Source organism: Varanus komodoensis, unplaced genomic scaffold (assembly GCF_004798865.1).
Source record: "Varanus komodoensis strain SLA01 unplaced genomic scaffold, ASM479886v1 scaffold68, whole genome shotgun sequence".
In the NCBI taxonomy this organism is placed as follows: Eukaryota; Metazoa; Chordata; class Lepidosauria; order Squamata; family Varanidae; genus Varanus; species Varanus komodoensis.
This window is the reverse complement of record NW_025336321.1, coordinates 2,389,175-2,410,703: the sequence shown is the minus strand read 5'-3', so window position 1 is coordinate 2,410,703 and position 21,529 is coordinate 2,389,175. Positions and strand designations below refer to the sequence as shown.

Below are 21,529 nucleotides of genomic sequence, written 5' to 3'. Positions count from 1 at the left end.
CCAGTAATTCAAGAGGATGTGGGAAACAAGAGAATAATTCAACTCTTCAAGGACACCAAGAAATCTCTACTTTAAAGCCTATAAAAAATTCTTTCACCTACTGCTGTTGCTACTGTTTATAATTTTATCTTTATTGTGTTTACTTTCACAGCAGCTTGGTGAAGTAGATTGCTAGTATAACTGGTTTTAAAGAGATTGACACTTGTGTTCATTAGACAATTTCTTGTCCAAAGGGTTAGAGTAAGTCCATGGAAGAAGCTTGACTTGAACGTACAGGTGTAGGGTTAAATTCACTGTTACATTAGCATGTCCCATTCATCTCCTCTCCCCTGACTCCCTGAGTGACCCACACATACACACAACCTTGGGGCCTCCTGGAACAGATTTGAGTATGTGGGGGGGGCTGTAAGGGGAAGTGCCAGTGTTAGATACAGATACAACGCACAAGATTCAAATGTGCAGCAGAAGTGTCATATCTCTGTTTGATCCATGGTTATAGTTTTGCTTCAGAAATGATTGCCCTTAATAGATTAATTTTTAAAACTTAAGTGTTATTTGCTTCATGGTAATAATAATACTACATAATTTGGTTTCTGCTTAGGGATCTAGAACATGAGAAGACAAGATTCAGTTGGGTCAAAGCAATTTTATATTAGAAACTACTAATGTTTTCTTTTTCTTTTTTCATTTATGATCCAGAAGTTTATAACAGTGAGGTTACTGTTCATTATTCTGGATTGGATCCAGATAATTAGAGTAGGATCACATAAATCCATGGGGCTAAATGATTTCAGTGGGTTCAAGTCTGGATCCAACCCATTAAAGGTACAACCCTAGGTGATTGGATGGAAACTTCCATAAATCTGGTTTCTAAGAGGAAAAAAATCTAAGAAGCTAATGATTTTTTAAAAAATCTGTTGAGTGATAGCCAAATTATGAAACAGGTGTAGAGCAAAGTATGAAGATTGTCAACAGAAAAGAAATTAGGCAGTACCTTTAAAAATCCTGGTTAATTGGATTTCCTGTATCTCTGTTTTCTATATATATATATATATTAATGCCTCTTCCTTCAGCCTGCATATGTTTTATGTCTCCTGTTGTGCTAGATAAATTTAATGTTCCATAAAATGTGTGCATAGAATAGGAAGCATGCAGTAAGATAGTGGTTATTGGTTTTTGCAATGTAGACTTAAGATCTTAGAATAGTACCTATTTCTCTTTGAAACTGAAAGCACTCAAAATTTATGACCTACTTTGAACCATCTGTGACTTTAGACACACACAAAAGGATTTGCAAGGCTTGTGCCAGTCATGTCTGTACGGACAAAAGTGCTGTCGTTTGAAAATATAGCTTAAACTTTGTATTTTTACTCACCATAAATTGATTATTTGCATTATTGTCCATTTAGGAATAGTCTTCTGTGCCATGGATTTTCACTTTGCAGGAGCAAAAACCTAGACTGCAGTTACTTGAAAGTACATCCCACTGAAGAAGCAGCAATTTACTTCTCAGTAAATATGAACAGCAACAAGTTGCAAGTGTAGTTTCATCAGTCTATGTTATGTTAATCATAAGGACCAAACAGTAAAGAGTAGTGACCTTTGGTCTCAGATTTGGCCTGTTGGGGTCTTTTGTATTCCAGGCAATTGCTCTTTCACGTAACTCTGAAGAAATGTTAGTTGGGCTATTTCCTCTGGTTTCAGGATGATCAGACCTTACTGTGGCAAAGGAGAATTCAGACAATTCATTTTTTCTTTTTATGATGTTGGACTCTAGTTGTTGACCTTCAGTCTCTGTCTCACATATTGTGGGTTGTCTTCATTCTGCAAGTATTCTGCCCTTACTTTCTACTTAGCGAGTTCAGACTAGGATGGCCACTTGTGAACCACCCAGAAAGAAGACAAGCATCACCAAAAAAGAGGCCAGAAGAAGTTGCCAATTTGCATAAAATTATATGTGCTAATGTATAGATATACATGCAAATTTAAAGATTCTTGGTAATTTAACAGTACATCTCACCATAGGGTAGAAGACTGGGACCAGGTGACTTGTATGCCATCCTGTTCAGTTCTTGGTGTTATTGATGGGTAGCTTCAAGACCCAACTTTTCTTCTGATGGTACTTTATACTGGACTTGGACTGGACAGCCCTCCAGTAGAGCAGCCTTCTCCAACTTTGTGCCTTCCAGGCACATTTGGACTGCAACACCCAGAATTCCCAATCAATGGCCCTACTGGACAGGAATTCTGGGAGTTCAGTCCATATTCCTCTGAAGATGACCAGGCTGAAATAAAGGATACGCTTCAAACAGAGAACTGCCAAATGTAAAAAAAAGGAAGAAAAGAAAAAAGAACACATGGATACCCTATTAGATCCTTCCCATCCAACAACTTCTGCTTTGACATGTGGAGGCTTTCTCATGACTGAATTTAGACTAAATTAAAAATTAATGATTGCATGTTTTTTCTGGTGAGCTTTGTACTACTTGCAGTTATGCTTTGGTATCATTTATTAAGAGCTTTGTAGTCTGGACTAAATTAAGCAATTAATGGTGTGTTTCACGTTATGCTTTAAATAAAACATAAATGTATTTTATTAAAGAGACATTACACTGTCCAACCCAATAATGTCCACTACATCTTTTAAAGATTTCTCCTTTATTACTGAGCAATATGGGAAGGTATCTGAACCATGTTGCAAAGAGGATGTGAAATGATATATAAGCATCCATAAAGCTATATCCTATGATTAAGCAGTAACACATCAAGTATGTATTGTTAGCAGCAAGTGATGACTGGTTTGTTAATTAATGACCCAAAGCAAAAGCAAGGCTGATGAATGCCCTAACAAGCTAGCTGTTAACTGCTGTGAAAGTGAATTCTGGGATGATAATTGCTACATTAAACTGTACTCAGTGGTTTATTACACCATTTTTATTCAGCCTTTTGAAAAATTAGTCTGGGCAAGCTAATAACTGTTTTTCCAGCAGCCGGAATGCAAGACATTTCTTCTGGTTTATTCAGCAATCCATATGAAATTAGTTCTTGTCATTAATTAATGACAGGTTTGGTAATTAACTGCTAAAAGGTAGACAGGAGGTAGTTAGCACTGTGAGAGGACATGCTTGAAGGGTTATCCCAACTTGGTAAAGCGTTATCTGCAGAGGCAACTGCAGCAGGAAAACAAAGCATACATAATAGCGGGCTTCTTGTTATCAAGAGGCAATTTGTTTTCCTGGCAATTTATTAGCTTTGGTTTTAATGGATGATTTGATTATTGCATTATCTCGTTTGTGTCATCTATCAGCATTATAAATGCGTTAATGTTAGAGGCCTAAAATGTTTAGTTTCATCTATCCAATTAATGGCTATCCATACATATGAGATCATATAATGTCAATGTTGCTTTAAATTGTCCTACAACCTATTTTGTGTAGGGCAATGGTTATTCACTAGGAAATTCTTAAGGTCTAATCTAGATGTGAAACAATTAATAGGAAGCATACCTGTCCTAGCATAGCAATTATAATATACCAGTAGATTATTGATACAGTGCTAGTAAATTCACTTTCAATATGATGGCTTGGATTCACCTTCTCCTATAGAATCAGTGTGAGCCATTATATTTGAAGGGAGAAAATGAAACACTATAACTGAAAGCCCTGTTGAGATGGAGAAAAAAATTAGGAATTGTTTAGGACCACTTAGAATTGATCCATTGAAATCATGGGATGTAAGTTTATTATTTTCATAATTCTGTTAATTAGGACTAACTTAGGTTCAGTTTATTTAAATTGGGCCATTTGAAGTATAGCTATAGTTTCTTTTGAGCCTGCATGATACACGACAGAATTTATTTATTTATTTAGGATATTTGTATGCTGTCCTTTGCAAGAGCCTCAGGACGGCTTACACAAAATTCCATCGATGTTGAGCCACCTCCAAAGATGTTCTGGTTCTGACATCTGCTAGCCTAGTGGGTATTTCTAGGAGCCTCTGAGGATGATGTTAAGGCCCATATATGTGGGTCTTCAAATAACCTGATCCCAAAACATACATTTATTTATTTAGAGTTTTTGTATGCCACCCCATCGCTTACAGCCTCAGGATGGCTCACATAAATAAATAAACATGGTACAAAATACAATTAAAATCCAGAAACTCCCTGGCTGCACAATTAAAACCTACAGATATTAAGCATTAAAATATTTTTTAAATAAAAAGGTCTTAGCCTGGCGCCGAAAAACAAATAATGATGGCGCCAGACGGACCTCTCTGGGGAGCGCATTCCACAGATGGGGCGCCACCACAGAGAAAGCCCTCCTCCGGGTACTTTGCCTCCTGATGTCCCTCATGGAGGGCTCCCAGAGGAGGGCCTCTGCTGCCGATCTCAAGGGACGGGAGGGCAAAACATGGAATGTTCATGAATAGTCTAATAGCTCAGTGGAAACTTCACTGAATAAAATGTTGACAAGCTATTTGGATTTGGTGTCTGGAATAAAAAATGCATTTGGAAGAATGCCTCATAGAAGGACTTTGGGCTAGGAGTAGGTAGGAATTGTTGGCAGGAAGATCCTGAAAAGATTACAGATACTGGACAGGATAGGTTCAGGGCTGGGGTGCTGTAGTGGGAGATACTGCTAAAAGATTATTGAAACATGAGGAGTTAGATGATGTGGCACTCCAGTCCACAGTCATACTTCGAACTCCAGTCATACTCAGAATTATTGTTCAACTGATGTTTTATACTGAAGCATCTGTTTATATTTAGCTATCTGGTAGAGATACTGTTATGCCCAAATGATCTTTAGAATGTCCCTGCCAGATACTGTAAGGGCCAGAAGCTGGTAGAAAGTACCTATGATGGGTACTTACTTTCTGTTGGTTATCCTGGACTGATGGGATTGTCTATGCTACTGCTTAGCCCTGATCATCTGACCATCTCTGATTTACCAGGAACAACTTGTAGTCACCAGAGCCGCATAACACGAATGGCACAGGTTGTTTAGACTGGATGTTTGTTCAATGCCCCTGTTTCACAACAGCTTTCCTCTTATAATTGTTGTCACTATCATTACAGGTTCATGACTGATGCAGCTCGACGAGAACAAGAATCTCTGAAGAAAAAAATTCAGCCCAAACTCTCCCTGACCTTATCAAGCTCAGTGTCCCGTGGGAATGTATCTACTCCTCCACGCCACAGCAGTGGAAGCCTTACTCCACCGGTCACACCACCCATCACCCCGTCCTCCTCATTTCGCAGCAGCACACCTACAGGTAAGATGAGATGGTTTCAGTAAAGATACTGTAGTAAGCGGAGCAATTTCCTTTGCATATTATTTTCTCTTGGAAAATACAGCTCATATGCCCTATGGCAGACTTTTTTGACAGCCAAATACAACTTTTGTTTTGTACCTTAATCTAACTTTTGTCAGTCCTTTTATTATGAAGCACCATAATAAAAGGTAAGAGGGAAAAAAGAGGAAGTGTAAAAGGAAAGGATTGGATCTGAAAACACAAAACGTTTCAGTCGAGTGGTGAATGAAATAGGTGTTGAACATCATCATCAAAATTTCTTAACTCATGTTTCAGGGTGGACTGCCTCACAAAGTGGCTTACAATATTATAAAATCACGAACATAAAATTACAATGACACACATGCATACCAGTAGTAGTATAGGTACAGCAGCTACTGCTAATGATTCTAAAGCACCAGGCACAGAGTGCAATAAATGAACCTTGACAGTTGTTATTTTTAAGCCAAAAGTGATGAGATCATCCATTCCTGGGGAGAGTTCCAGAGGTGTGGGCCCACCACTGAGGGGGCCTTGTCCCTAGTACCAGCCAGCCCTAGCTCATCCTGGTGGGCCAAAGACCAGGGCTTCTGATATTGGTTTTAATACTTAGGTTTACACAGGTAGCCCTTCAACTAAAATTGTTCTAAAACATTTAGGGTTTTAATGGCTCAAATGAGAAACTAATAGGCACCCAGTGTAAAAGAGAAGAATGGGAGTAATATAGTACAGATACCCAGTTCTCATTCTGGCTGCTACATTCTGTACCAGTTGCAGTTTCCAAATACTCTTCAAGGGCACCCCAATGCACTGAGTGCATTGCAATGATCTGCAAACCCAACCTAAGCTAGTAAAAAACACTTCTGGCAGCTAATGTCATCTCTGCCTTCATTAATAGTTCTGAGTCCAGGAGCACTACCAGCCCTTTAGAGGGACTGTGACCCCATTTCAAGCCAGATTTAAAGTATCATCCAGATTAGTTGATTTCCCAACCCATAGGACTTCCATCTTCTCTGGATTAAGTGTAACCTTGTCAGCCCTAATCGATTTCAGTACTGCCCCAGGCACATGTTCAGGACTGTGTGAGAAGAGAGAATGGTGCTTTTATTATTGTGAAAGTTGGTGCTTCCATTTGTAAGCCTCTTTCCCACCAGTCCTTCCATCTTTTCTTTTAACACAGAAACTCTGCTATTGAGAAAAAGCTACAATGGCTTGGATCCAAATTTAGCCCTATTTAGAGTAGACCTATTTCAATCAATCCAACTTATTAGCTGTGATTAACTTGATCCCCACTGTTGTCTTTTAATTGGCAGCTCTAGCAGCTGCCCATTGGGAAGCACTCCAAGAGCCAGTACCTCGTTCCTATTAACTTTATCATCTTGTGAACTTATGGAACAGGAAGTTTAGCACTCTTTGTTTTATACCAAATGCACAGCATGTCTCAGTAGTAGATATAAAGCTGTACTAATTGATTGCATCAGATGATACTGAAAGAAAACAGAGACACTTGGTATTAGATGATACAAAATGAAAGCAAATTATTCCCCTCTGCAGCGGTGGAGTCATATGGTAGCATTTACTTTATGTGTACATTTGAAAATAGGCTTACAATCCTGTTTTCTTCATCGTGGCCTCAGTTTAACATAATAAAGCTGACATTACACAAAATGCTAAGAAGAAACGAGTAGGTGGCTTGAATAATAACACTTTGTAGAATTTGACAAGTGCTTGAAAGAATACAAATGTATTAGGCATGCATATTTAAAAACCAGCATAAAAGAACTTTAAAGATAACTAATTGTATGCAATCAATTAAAAATCCTGGAAGTACCACCAGAATGTCTCTGTGCCTTTCATACTTACATATGAGTTATACAGCATCACCATCTCTACATTTTATGTGTTTGTAAGAGTGAATACATTTTGTTGTATCATTAGTTATGCACAGATACAACATTTGGTGCTACTGATATCTTTATTGTTAAGTGCAGCCAATTTGTCTCAATATAGTTATTTCTACTAATAAGAATGAACTTGTTATAGGCATGACAGAGATTCAGTTCCAGTCAAAACAAAGACCCAATATATGTAAACAATACAGTTTCTTTCTCTTCTATTGTCAGTAACATTTTACATGTCAATCAAACGGTGAAAATAGAGAATGCAAATACTGTATCAATAGATGTGTGAGAATATATGACACTTATGTCTCAGACTTTAATCATTATGGAGTAGTGGTAAAATGTGGTTTTGATTTTTCCAAGACTTTATCAAGTCACTTTATGAAGTTCAGCTTGGGAAAACTTAGCAAAAAACCTTTTGTTCTCTTTGTTTAGTTCTGATTGAGATGACAAATTGAGATCCATCTGTTTTTTCAGGGACAGCCAAAAATTCCTCCAGTCTTCCACACCCATCAGTAAAACATCAAATACTTTCTGAACTTCAGTCTGTAGAAGGAAGAATGGATTTTGAGACAACCTGATTGGGATATAAAAGTTCTATTTGATGTTTGATGTTCTGTTAAAGGGTGTAGACAACTGAAGGAATGTTTGCTCCGCATCAAAAGAAAAGGACAATCTCGATTTGGCAGCATCAGCCAGAAACAAATGAAAAGAACATCTCTCCTTTCTCCCTGATTTCCCTATATCTGGCATGGCACATAGGTTGCCTTTACACATAATGCTTAGCAGTTCTGATGCAGCAGGGTGTCTCACCTGTGTCCTGAGTTCAAGCACGCACATGTGGTTTTCATGTTTCTACATCTTCCCTCCAAATGGTGGCATGTATCCCATTAGTATCTGAGGCTGTAAACCAATCCTGGGGTGCATTGCCCTGAAGTAACTTGCCTGCTGCTGTTACACACCATGCCAATGTGCAAGCAAGCACATTCTCACACTCACCTCCCTTCCTCCACGTGTGTCTATGCTCCTCCATGTGCAGGACTTGGACACTTTCCCAGGGGCTGCCTGCCCCTGCCACAGCCAGGTGCCCGGAGGGCATCATCATGGGCACCCATGCCAGAGATAGAGGAAGCATTCCCCCACTGGGCAAACTTTCCTGTCTTGGCATCTGCCTGAGAAAATTGGCTGGCACTGTTAGTCCCACAGCTGCAGAGTGGGAGGGGGCCAGCAGGGCCTGTGGAAAGGCCCAAGGATTTACAGGGACAAGATGGGAGCGGGGCAGAGGGCCGGAGATGGAACCAGAGAAACAGGCTCCTTGGGATGCTCGCCTGTTAGCGAAGGCCCTCGTGCCACCTGTGCACTCCTGGCATGCATGGCAGCATGCGCAGGAAGAGGCCACTGGCTCCCATAGTGGCACAAGTCACTTGAAAGCAATGCTCCAGCACAGGGCAGTGACTAGCCAGGAATGCCAAGCATGGCTGTCTCTGCTGGCGTTGCTGCTGGAAACGGTGCAACATGATGCTCCATGCCAGGCGAGATCGTGTCATTGTGGCTGGGCTTTGGAAAGCCGCGCACCAACAGGAAGCACAGAGGCAACCAGTCAGAACGTGGCTACAGCTGCCTCAGCAGTTACTAGGCAGAACAGGGCAGCAAAACAAAAACAAAAAATTCCAGCTGGACCATCTGCAGTAGCCATGGCTACTTTTATCCCCAGGTACTGTGATAGAACTGCTGAAACCACGTGGAAACATGGCAACTGGGGTGAAGTGTGGAAACCTTAGAACAAGCCATTGTTTCACCAGATAGTTTCATGTGTTGCCCTTCACCATGAATGTTGGGTTCATACATAACAACAAGGCAGGCCCGTGCAGTTCCCAACATGGCTTGGAGTTATGTGAGAATGCAACCAATAGGTGAGAGTTGCAGGTGCCTTCCATATATTAATCTTCTCTCCAAGGTCCCCTAACTTGAGCTCCAGGAAGCAGTAACTTGGGAGCTGGAGCTTTAGAGAAATTATGCATTAATTTGGATCCTTGGTTGAGAGTCAGTAGATTTAAATTACACAAAGATTTACAGAGCAGAAGCAGCAAAGCCATCATATTATAGAAAACTGGGATATTTTACTTTTATGTAAACATTTATTCATTATATTTACATCCTTTATTTACATTATATTTACATCGAGGAACTCAAGGGAGCTTACATAATTCTCCTCCTTTCAGTCTTATCCTTACAACAACCTTGTAAGGTAGGTTAGGCTGAACCCAGCAAGCTTTGTGGCTGAATGGAGACTAGAACCCAGATCTTCCAGATCCCAGTCTAGCAGTCTAACCACTACAGTATGCTGGCTCTCATTAGCTTCATGTGTAAGGTTTGTGGAAGGCAGGAAACAGTTGAGAAAAGAAAATTCAATATGAAATCAATCTATTTGTATTAGTATCCAAAAGAAAGTGATACCAAGTTGTTGGGAATGTGCAACATATATCTTGCATATGCTTTTTTGCTTGTGCATTACTAAATTATTAAAAGCTGGGAAAATGTTTAAATGTCACTAACTTACTTGCATCTTCTTATAAAGTAATTAAACAAATTAAAAGATAAAGCAGGAGAACTAAGTATAAGAAGAGTGCTGAGAGTTGCTAGAAATCTCCTTTCTGAATTTTTAACTGGAAAGATGACAGGAAAAGTTTTAGCTACAGAGCACCTTCACTAAAAGGGAAGGGGTGAGGTTTACAAAATTCATCTGCCAGTTGCTTCTAGATTACTGGTATTATAGCCAAGAATAAGCCCCCCCCCCCCAATCCAGCTAAAATTAGTTCTGCTTAGTTTCCATTTAAACAATGGCATTTCAAATCATTGGCTGATTATGGTTTGCTCAGAGTCCTGTGTGAGGAGTGGATGGTTAGAATTCAGGAACCATTCTTGTATGAGCAAAAGTGTCTTTGGGTTGGACATCTGAACTCTTTGGCTGTCAAATATTATTATTTTATTATTATTATAACATTTCTATGCCACCCCTAAATATTTGTGTGTCTTTAGGCACTGGGGGTTTCTCACTTGGTTTCCATAATGTTTCCTATTAAACACTTTTTTACATGCTCAGCACTTAGCAAATAACTCATTTTTAAATGTAAGGAGTCACTTAGTATGAAATGAGCCCATATTTTTGTTTAATTAACCCACTTTCTGAGTTGTATGGATTTATTTGAAACCCATAACTCCTGACTTATTTTCAAGCATAGAATATTGTTAAGAATAAATTATTTTAGCTAAAACTCTTTCCAGGGGGCTTGCCGTGTGGGTCTGTATTGCAGCAAAAACAACAACGATCCCTGTGACACCAAAGTAACTAGCATTAGCCTGGATTTTGAGGTCCAGTAATAAATCCTGAACTAAGTTGCCTTCTGTGTTCTAAATTACTCTACTTTTCCCACAAGATGTTTTTCAACAGTGATTTTTCAAACCTCTCATTCTGTGTTTTGTTTTAAAAATGGCCTCTGGCCACCCTTTCCTTGTTTCAGTATGTGTGCACATCTTTGTGCTTTCCAAATGTATGCATTTAAAAAACACCCTCAGCTTGTGCTTTTTTAAACTCCCCTGCTCTGTTTCATGATCATGTATATATCTCTCCTTTTACTCGTGTGGCAGGTGTAAATGACAGAGGCCCACCATCATAGATGAAATGGAATAGCATGTTTGACCAGATATATCTCAAACAACTCATCAATCATTTAACTTGAAAGAAGATGTCAGCTCAGATTTCTGTGATGGGTCTCTTAAAAAAAAAATTAATTGTGCAGGCCCCTGCGGGGCAGTTTCTGATGTATAAAGTGTTCAGTGGCTTGAACCCCAGTCAGAAAAGTGGCTTATGCAATCCTCTGACCATTGGATGACACAATGAGGGCACATGGAGATCAATGCAGCTAACATAATTTAAAGCAGCCAAACCAAAGATAACAATAATAAATTCTGAGAATAGCAATAAAACAATAGCAGAGTTGCAACAGCAGATAACAACAACAACAGACTTATGACAGTCTTGTCTGCAATAAGCAAACATAACAAAGGACTTCACCCAATGCTCGAGTAAGATGGGAATGGGTACCAGTTGAGCCTTTTTCGGCAGAACGCTTTACAGGTGGGGACCATCACTGAGAAGGCCTTCTGCCTAGTGGCCACCACTGTTAATTTTGATGGCAAGGGAACCTAGATGAGGAGAGCCACTAAAGCTGATTTCAGGTAGATTGATAGGGGAGTAGGAGACGTTGCAGGAATGGAGTTCCCAGGCTATCTAGGGCTTTAAAGGTAAGCACTTGTACTTCGAATTGTGCTCAAAAGTAGGTGGAGAAGCAATGCAGTCTTAAAGCATGAGATTGTGTTCCCCAAGAATGGCCCTCGCTGGCATCCTTATAGCAGTGTCTTAGCAGATGTCAAAGGCAGACCACCCTGTACAGTAGTCTGGTCATAGGTTACTTGAGCAAGGATGATGCAGGCTGCTCTGTCCAGGACAGGCCTGAAAGGTACTCCATGCCACTGATGCTGCTGGGGGCTCCAGAGAAAGAGCCGGAGCTGTGAGAGCCCCTTTCTGTGAACCTAACCTTTTTGTGTGGTGGTAAGGAATGTGAGTGTAGCCCTATCCAGAGCAGGTTAAACACCTGTCTCTGAGTATGTGAACCAACCAGCAACAGCACCTCCATTTTGTTAGGGTTCGGCTTTATTTTATTGTCTGTTTTTCGTTAATTATCTTAGACACTGCTTCGGGGATTCATAGTCTTCCTTGAAGCAAATACAACAGAAAACCAGTTGGGTGACATCTGTATCATTCCAGGCTTGAACAACCTCATTCAATGGTTTCCCGTGGATATTAAATAGCATGGGGAACAAGATGAGGCTCTGTGGGACACCAGAGCATCAAAGCCTTTGCAAAGAACTTCTGGAATCAGTGCTCCAAATAGAAATGGAAACACTGTGCCCACACTCAAACCCACCAGTCTATTCAGAAGGCTGGATGTGCCTTCTTCAATGATATCAAAAAGTGGCCAAGAGACACAGAAGAAATTAGCATGGTCACACTGCCCCAGTCCTCCCAATGTAGGGCATCTATCAAGGTAACCAAGGCAGCTTCTGTGTCAAAACCGAATCTGAAAACAAACTGAAATGGACTCACATAATTAACCTCATCTAAAGATGCCTGACATTGTATGACCACCATCTCCTTGAATATTTTGTCCAGAAAAGAGGCATTTGCATTTATGGAACATACTGCTAGAGTCTTTCCAAATTCAAGTCCTATATTTCAGAAATGCCTTTTAGTTAGCACCTTTGAATCTTCTTTGGTCTGGATTTCAGTGACTGAAAATGTAAGCCAGTACATGGTGGTTTTGATCATCTTCAAGGGTAGTTCAAGATCAAGCAATACTTGCACCTGGATCTTTTGAGTGTCTCTGGTGAGGAGTGTTTCAGAAGGACATTGGCCAAGTTGCTCTGTTTCGGTCTCAGATCCTCCCCTGCATTGTAAGAATCAGTGGAATGTTATCTGCCTTGACTTTCAAGAATGTGGTGGAAAATAAAAGTAAAAGAAATAAGAACAGAATTTCCATTCTGTTGGCAGCGTTATTGTTTACTTTCCCCTGCTAACTGTTCCCAATCATTTGTGTCATAACTAAAATGCTTAAATAAGCATAAACACATGTCTTTGGCTCAATCAAAGCCAACATGCTCAGGGCCATGTTAGTGCCCAGCCCGGCAGGATTTTCAGGACTCAATTTAGGACACTTGGGATACCTACTCTCTTTTTATAAAAAAAGAAATAACCAATGAAATCCCAACAAGCTCCCCAAGTTAATTTTCTTGAAGGAGTGTTTATTTTTAATTTTAGCCAGTGCACTAAATTAGGTGCTCTCCTACAGAACAATTTGTACTGGTAATAAGAGAGTAGTACAAGTCATCATTAAAAAGTTCTTCCATTAAATCTCTGAGTAAAGCTGGGCTGGGTGCCACTTGTGCAGGTGAGTTATGGAGTGTGCCAAATAGCAAAGTGTGAATTAACAAGGTTCTGCTTAGAGCTGGGGAGAGAAGAAAAAAGCCATGCTCCTCATCTGTGCTGGGATAGGCTCCTGCTTACGTATTTTTTGGATACCATAAGACAACTGATTACATTTATTTAGCAGGATGAAAATAAGCAGGCATGTTGTCAATGTGTGCATGACAATATTGGTACCATAGCCTTTAGCTTCAAACGAAAACCACAAAGCATTCCTTATAGAAATTCATCTCTTGTGTATCTTCCTGATGTATGCTAAAAGCATGGACTCATTGACTGAGGCATTAAAGGTAAAGGTTTCCCCTTGACGTTAAGTCCAGTCATGCCTGACTCTAGGGGGCGGTGCTCATCTCCGTTTCCTAGCCGAGGGAGCCAGCGTTTGTCCGCAGACAGTCTCCGTGGTCATGTGGCCAGCATGACTGAACACCGAAGTGCACGGAATGCTGTTACCTGACCACTGAAGTGGTACCTTTTTATCTACTTGCATTTGCATGCTTTCGAACTGCAAGGTTGGCAGGAGCTGGGATGGAGCAACGGGAACTCACTCCGTTGTGCAGATTCGAACCAGTGACCTTTCAGTCAACCAGCATAGCAGTTTAAACCACTGCGCCACCTGCAGTCCCTGACTGAGGCATTATAAATTTGAAAAATAAAATATGGTAAATAAACCTCTTTTACAGCATTTTAAGTCACCCAACTAGATTTCAACCAGGCCCATGCCTGCTTAGCTTCCAAGATTAGGCAGGATCCGGCAGGCTATATGGAAGATTAAGAAGGGCTTAACCATATACCACAGATGCTTTAACTTTTGGGAAAGTAGTTATCTTCTGTACAGTCTTGATGATGGTCCTCACAGCTCCATCACTGACATTTACAGTATTTTAGAGGGTCCTTTAAGGCATGATGGATGGGAGATAAATTGCTGGAATAGTGACTTGAGGAGATGCCCAAGTACCCCAGGCCAAATTCAGCATCTGCATTCCATCCCTTTGGGATTCCCTGTTTGCCCTACTCCACAGCTGACCCCATTCAGCAGAGTCTCCCCTGAAGCATTTTCATGGGACTCAGGACTGCAGTGGGAAGTTGGGGACATGGGGCCACTTTCACCAATGCAGGTCCAACTTCCCTTCTTTCTCCTGTGCCAGGAACTGGCCTGGATACAGTCTCCAGCCAGGAAAATATTTAATATGATATAAAGCAAATGGAAAAGCATTAGCTATCAACCGCATATGGGCTTCAAATAAATAAACTTCAGATAATTAAACTTATCTAAGGGTTATACAGAAGGTAGCATAAAATAGCACAGAGCAAAATATAAGCATTTTTTATTTTTATACAGCAAACACCCTTTTGTTATTTTCCTTATATAGCAAACTTTTAAAATGCTATTCGTTGTTACTGATTTCATTTTCCTTTATTCCTTTTTTGTTGGTGTGGTCATAATACTATTGATGTATCTCACCTAATTCTGTTAATCTGTTAAAACACTGATGGGCAACATGTGTGCGGAGCCTGGGTCTGTGCAAACCTCCTGTGATTCCGAGATTTTAAGTTTCCTGCCGCCTGGTAGGTGGGCTCCTTGCTGGCTGTATGAAATCCTAGTTTGTAGGAAGGGAGTGGGAGGAAGCACTGCATCAAACAATTACAAGTACATAACCTTCCCTTCTTATCTGCTGTGCCTGAGGCCATTTTCTTATTTATTCCTGCCCTTTTTATTGCTGTTTCCCTTTCCCTCATTCACAGTATCCTTGCTGTGCCACAGAAGTAAAAACTGGCCCTGATGACAAGAGCTGCTACATTGCAGGCTTCCAGTAACTGCCTTTCTCAAAGCCAAATCCTTTTTTCAGTAGCAAGCCCCAGTGGCTCGGTAATTAGTGGTATGGGAATTTTCACAGTAACCTCCCCAAGGAGCCGTTTTACCAAAGAGTAACCCTCTTGTCTAGACCAAGCTCATAAAGTCATCACTCGTTGTGATTTCCAATCTACAAAGCGGCCACAGAAATACTGCCCCTTCAAACATGACTCTACCGCCATGCAGCCAAAGTGCTGATGTGACCCACCTTATGAAAACTGTTGACAGGGTGTGCCTGCCTTTCTTGTCCAGGTTTACCACCACTTACCATTTCTTCTTTCCCTTTGTCCTTGTTCCATTTACATTATTTGGTCTACTGCAAGTTATTTACTCTCAGTGCAGCAGGTAAAAATGGCAGACATATATAATGCATTCTCCATACCTGTAGAAGAATTTTATCAGTGCATACTTTAATATACCCATCAATACAAGACTGCAATATCAATATTAGACTTTTAGCTCTACATAATTTATTTTCACATACAGTATACATTTAGTCTCTTTTGTCAGTTTTAGTTCAAAGCAGATTTCGGCATCCTAGCGAGGTTATGCTGTATCTTAGTATTGAGAAGTGTCTCAAAAAGAGATGACAAATGTTTTTGCTTGCTTGCTGTGTTCTGGAATCCACAGGATCCACTCCCATTCCTTTTTATACAGCAGCAGCCTTGCAGAAGGAACAAGTATATACCCTTGGCATAAAAATCATAACACCCTGATCCGACATGGAACCTCAAATAAACAAAAGTTATGATTGTGTTCCACCTTGCCTCCAGCATAAAAGCAAGCAAGCTGCATCCCGTTCTGCAGAGAGTACAGTGTGCCAGAGGCACTTTATTGCCTCTGCTATAAGTGGCCGGGTGGCTGCTGTACAGCCATAAAACACATTTAAACCCATTGTTATAAAACAGTTCTTGAGTACATCTTTGTAACTTCATAAGCTGTCGTTCAGTTAAAAGGTGCTTTTTATTGTAATCCTTTATCTTAAGTATGAACCTGTTTCCTGCTATTGTTCTTTAAAAGAGAGAGAGAGAGAACTCACTGCCAGTCTGTTGTGTGTATCAGAAGAGCCTTTAAGATTATAATGCTTTCCTGGGGTTGCCTTTTTTAAGCCCAAATCATAGTCCAAAAATAGCTGCCATTGTGCATGTTTCTTTGCATTCAGATGCAGAGTTTTCTCCATTGCAATTATAAATTTTTGTTTGTTTGCTGAGTGTCTTCCGAACAGGCACACAAGCTTTCCAGGCCCAAGGGCTGTATTGGATATCTGTTGGGGTTGTGAGAATTGCACATATTCACATACTGTGCACGCATGTGCACACCAGCTCACATCACATGCATTGTAGTATTCTCTCTCTCTCTCTCTCTCTCTCTCTCTCTCTCTCTCTCTCTCTGTGTGTGTGTGTGTGTGTGTGTGTGTGTGTCTCATAGACAGACAGACACACACAGAAGCTGGTGTTTCACACCTAAATTAGAACACTTAATCATGTGCGTAAACCATATCACCATTTTTGTTAGAAGAACTAAGCTAACATAAATTAGCATTCAACTGGAAAGTATAGAAAGTGCTCTTGCAATAGGCATGGGATCAAATGGATCACATCTGAGGCTGAAGCCCTCTCCATGCTTTGGCCATGCCAGTCCAACTGCCAAAAAAGGAGAGAAAACGCTGTGTGGGACTTACCAAAGAAACTCCTAGTAGGGGCCTTCCAGCACTGCCTTGTCAAGAATTATTTTCTGCCAACTCCCCTATTTGGCAGTGGCAGTTTCTGGAAACCTTAAGGGCTTCCCAACGGGGCTTGAGGAGGACCCCCTGAGCCATACCTTCTCCATCCCGGCTTTAAAAGATTTGTGGGAATTCAGTGAACATTACCTTGACCAACACTGGAAATGGTCTACTTTTGTTCTTTTCTTTAGTGACATTGTTGATAGCATCTGTGGCCCAGCAAGAAAAAGAAAAGCCAGTTGCTGGTAGAGATTTTATTAAGCTTGGGTGAATTTTCAGGATAAATGCTTGGTTTCAGGATAAAGGGACTTGTCTCAGTTTATTCATTCATTTATTTCCCTTTACTTATTTAATTAATTTCTATACTGCCCAGCAGCCAAAGCTCTCTGGGAGGTTCACAAAGCACATTAAAAATAACAATAAAAGATACATCTTGTTAAAAACATACTGATATATCACTAAAAGTCAACAGTACAAAATTTAAAACCTATAAATAACTGTTTAAAAATCTTGTCGAATTACTGTTTCAAAGAAGCAGCTACAAAGTAAAATATCACTATTTCGTTGCAGGAAGTCTGTTCAGCAACTGGCTAATACAATGCATTTGTTCAAATGAAGCTGTAGAAATGTTGCTTAAGAATTTCTTTAGAAGTTTGGGTTGGTAAGATTTTCTTACATTTTGTATAAAAGCAAAGGACTTTATCCTAGTCAAAGGCCTTTTTTGCAGAGTAGAAAACTCTAGATTAGGTAACTGCAGAGTACATGAGGATGCAAAACAGCTTCCTGAAATGAAGGACATGCTGTACCCATAAAATGTCAAGAGCACATTGTGCACTGAAATGGTAAGCAATATGCTTTAGCATCCTTGCATTTTTCAGACTGGATAGTTTGAGATCAAACTTGCTGGTAAAGAACATGTGTATTGGTATAATTTTCTTTTTATTTTCTGCAGAAATGGGACTGTATATGTGTATTTTAGTGTTCTCTCTCTCTCTCACTCTCTCACACACAAATACACATATAAAAACAGCACATGGAATATTGCCTCCAGAAGCAAAAGAAACACCAATTCAGATTCAGTAATACTGTGTATGAATTTTGTTTTAATCCAATGAGTTTAAGAGACAGTCCCATCAATTGTAAGCATAATGGAAGTGTTTGTATATGGAGGGGGACCCACAGGACAGGGGTATGAAAAGAAGGAAACCTGCACACAGAGCAGCATGCATGAAATTGGGGAAGGAAGAGGGAAGTGGGAGACGGTGATAATTTCCATCCTTTCTAGAAGCTTGTGCCTGTGTTTTGACTATCCTGGCAAGAAATGACACCCTTTAGGATTTTCAGGAGAGTTCCAGGCTGTCAGCATGATGGGATGTCCCATGACCCAGCTTGCCACAGCTCTCCCCATCTTAAAAGGAAATGTTCACTTTGGAAGGCCAGGGAAGCTGCCAGGGGACCTGGCTAGTGGCAGCAACGGAGAGCTCATTAGAGGAATTTTGGAGGGAGGTTGAGTCCAGTTTGTAGTGAGCCATGCTCTTCCAAACTGGGATGACTTTGTGCTGTCACATTTCTGAAATGTGCTACTACTCCTGATGTGGATAGTTTAGGTTCCAAACCCACACACTTTTCCTAGCAGGAAAAGGGTTTCTCCATACTACTGAATAAGGTTAAGATTAGGCACTTTGGCTCAGGCATTATGGTATCATGCAGTTATTAAACCCATACTCTACTGTTGCTGCTTACATGTTGACTGGGATCAGATATTGGGGGAAACCCTTAATAGCCTATTAGATTTAAAATGTAGGTATTCTCCACAAAGTGCTTCTGCTTAACAAGTGCTTTTAAAAATAATGTGTTTTCTTCTCAGCCATACCAAATCAGTGTTTCTTTTTATTGCTTTCTCACCATTGCAAGTCATAAAACTCGTGTTGACTTCAAGAGAGTGTATTATTTTGCTGACCTTTAGGTCACACTCCTGTAGCTAAGGGATGGATAACATTTTCTTTCCTTCTTTTTGCTGTGGATCATTCCGCACTTTATATGTGCATGTGATCACTGAAGTACCCTCCACACTGAATGACTTTCCTCCACTTCGACTGGTTTGCTAGTGGTGCCCTCTGCAGGGCAGGGAAAGGACTTATCAGGGGCACATCAGCCTCTTGCTTCCATGAAAGTACTCCAGCTAATGAATCGTGTGTGCAGTTGCCTTTGAGAGATGGTCCAGGTACGAGACATGACTACCAGGATTTTGAATGGAGCCTGTTCAGATTGTATCTGCGCAGTGTTAAAAGAGCGCCACTGTCCATTCGCTTCTGCGCTTAATGCATAGTGTGAGTATGGCCTTTCGGAGCCATAAATAGCTTAGGTTTGCAAACACTGAAAGAGCCCCTTCTTCTGTCCTTGTGTTGGTGATCTTTCTTTCACGGGTGTTTGCACACCCTTTTCATGCTCTTGGCATCCTCCAGAGCCTCTCCTGCATTATCTCGCTATTTTATGGCCTTTTGAAAGCAAAGAAAGTCAGCTGCTTTCCTGGATGCTGACGTTATGTGCTACAGAAGCCAAGTGAAATTTGACAGTTTTGCTCTAGATTATAGCACCACCCTGCGTGGTCTAGTAGAGCATACGGAAAGGCAGAGGAGACGCTTGTGCGTCACATGCTTTAATCCTCCCGCAAAGGAAGTGGAAGAAGCAGCTTCAGTAAAGCGCTGGGGTAATGCCTCATCCTGCGCCCCCACCTGCTTCTCAGCTCAGAAGCAAGGCTGCTCTCTCTTTCGCTGAGCAGGACGCAAGTTGAGCAGAGGCCTTTTCAGCTGTGGACTTGCCCACAGACACCTGCCCCAGGGGAGACCTATCTGACTCCCATGTTTCTTTCTTGAAATGGCCCAGTGAAAACCCCTCTACTCTCCCTAGCTTATGAAGTCTTCTAGGTGTTTGTTGGCAGGTGTTTTGTTGGATAATATGGGGTTTTGCTATTTGTTGATATTTCTGTTTTGTCAACTACTGTGGAAGTGTGGGGCATAGATGAAACTGCAGCTGAAACTTCGTAATTTCAGTGGTTTCTATGCCTGACAATATGGGATACTGGGTTTTAATTTTTTATTATTTTCTCTACTAATTTAAACTAAAACAATTATTCTCGGGACATTGGGCAAACTGGGTTAGTATCTTATTCTTATTACAATTAATATTTAGTCCAGCTCTACATATAGTCCCATTTCTGACAACATGGGATACTGTCTCCACACCTACTTAAATTATGCATCAGATTTTTCAAGATTAAAAAAATGAGTGGGCTTGCCCAGTTGGCACTCTTCATGTCAGAGCTGATAACTGTCTTCCCTTGTTGATGCTCCTTAGATTTTGCCAAAGCATTACATATGTTTAACTTTTTAAAACAAAAGTTCAGAACTTTTGTTGCCATCAGATTGCTCACTTCAAGTGAGGGCTTATCAGCATCATCAACATCAATTCAACTTATATTCTGCATTAAACTAGTCCAAGGACTCTCTAAGTGGATTAGATAAATACTTATGGTCACTTTATTGTCTTTGAGTTGGATCTAAATTTAAGCTACATGAATGTGGATTTTCCCATCCCATCTTTCCCCCAGCAGCCCCTCTAGCTTCCCGAAGAATGCTACATCAAGAGCCAGAAGGCCCTGCTGAATGGGGTGAATGCTGGTTTGAGAGGGACCCCAAATACTGTATGGAGGGCCGTTCTGCAAGTGAAATCCTTCATATAGAAGGTCCTTTCATTTCATGAAAGGCAGACCTTGGGTCTGCATCTGAAACTAATTTCAGAAGCTCTGAAAAAGTCACAATAGGGATCATGAAGTATTTGCTCCAAAAAAGGAAAAGAAGCTGCAGCATTGGCATCAGGTACAAGTGGCATCCATAGCAAGATAAGCAATCACCCAAAATGTGTTTGACCATGATCTTAAGAGTAAGGGATCATTGGGGAGGTCCATGAGCTAACAGAACACTGAGGGCCCCTGCCTGCCATGCCTTCAGAGCTGACATGGAAACAACCACACTGACTGCCCACCTCCCAATGTTGCAAGTGCAGCCGGGCCTTGGAAGGGTAAAAGGGGGGCTTGGCAAGGGGTAGGAAGGTGAGGAAGCTAAGGACTTCCATCAGTTTCTCTTTCCCTCTCCTTCACCAGCCCTAAATCTAGACGGTCAAAAGCAGACATCTAAAGAAACTTCCTGGTGCACAGCATGGAGATGGTAGAGACCGTCACTGCTGCACCTTATTCCAGGCCTAGGTTGTATGCAAACGTCCGCGTTCAGAGGCTTACTTGCATCTGCCCTGCGTGTGTTTGGATTGTGCCCTAACTGTGCTGTGTTAGCACTGCAGACAATCTATAGGCAGGCACATGTGCACAATCCTGCAAGGCAAAGCACAGTTCACTTTTTGAATTTATAATAATCAGGTTTCAAAATTGCAGCCTTGCACTGTGGTATAATTTCTTAGCATGTGTGAATAACAACGGTGGCAGCTTATACAGATTTTTAGAGAAGCTGGGCAGGTCAATTGCAAGATGATACAGCAAACATTTTAATAGCAACCAAATTCAGGTCCAGGTCACCATGATCAACAGAGGAATCATTTTTGGCAAGACGTTAACTCCATGATAGGCAGTAATCTTCTTGTTACCCCTAGCTAAACTTTCTTATAAAATTGTACAGTCTGGAAGATGCATTTATATATGCATA

At 40.8% G+C, this 21,529-nt stretch overlaps 1 protein-coding gene across 1 annotated transcript in view; it reads left to right on the top strand.

The window, feature by feature from the left end:
- Positions 1 to 21,529, top strand: part of JAZF1 (JAZF zinc finger 1) — a 129,750-nt gene that overhangs the window by 98,089 nt on the left and 10,132 nt on the right. The window contains exon 3 of the mRNA XM_044450652.1: positions 5,081 to 5,277. Within this exon, the coding sequence (XP_044306587.1) occupies positions 5,081 to 5,277 (197 nt within the window). The remainder of the gene's footprint in view (positions 1 to 5,080; positions 5,278 to 21,529) is intronic.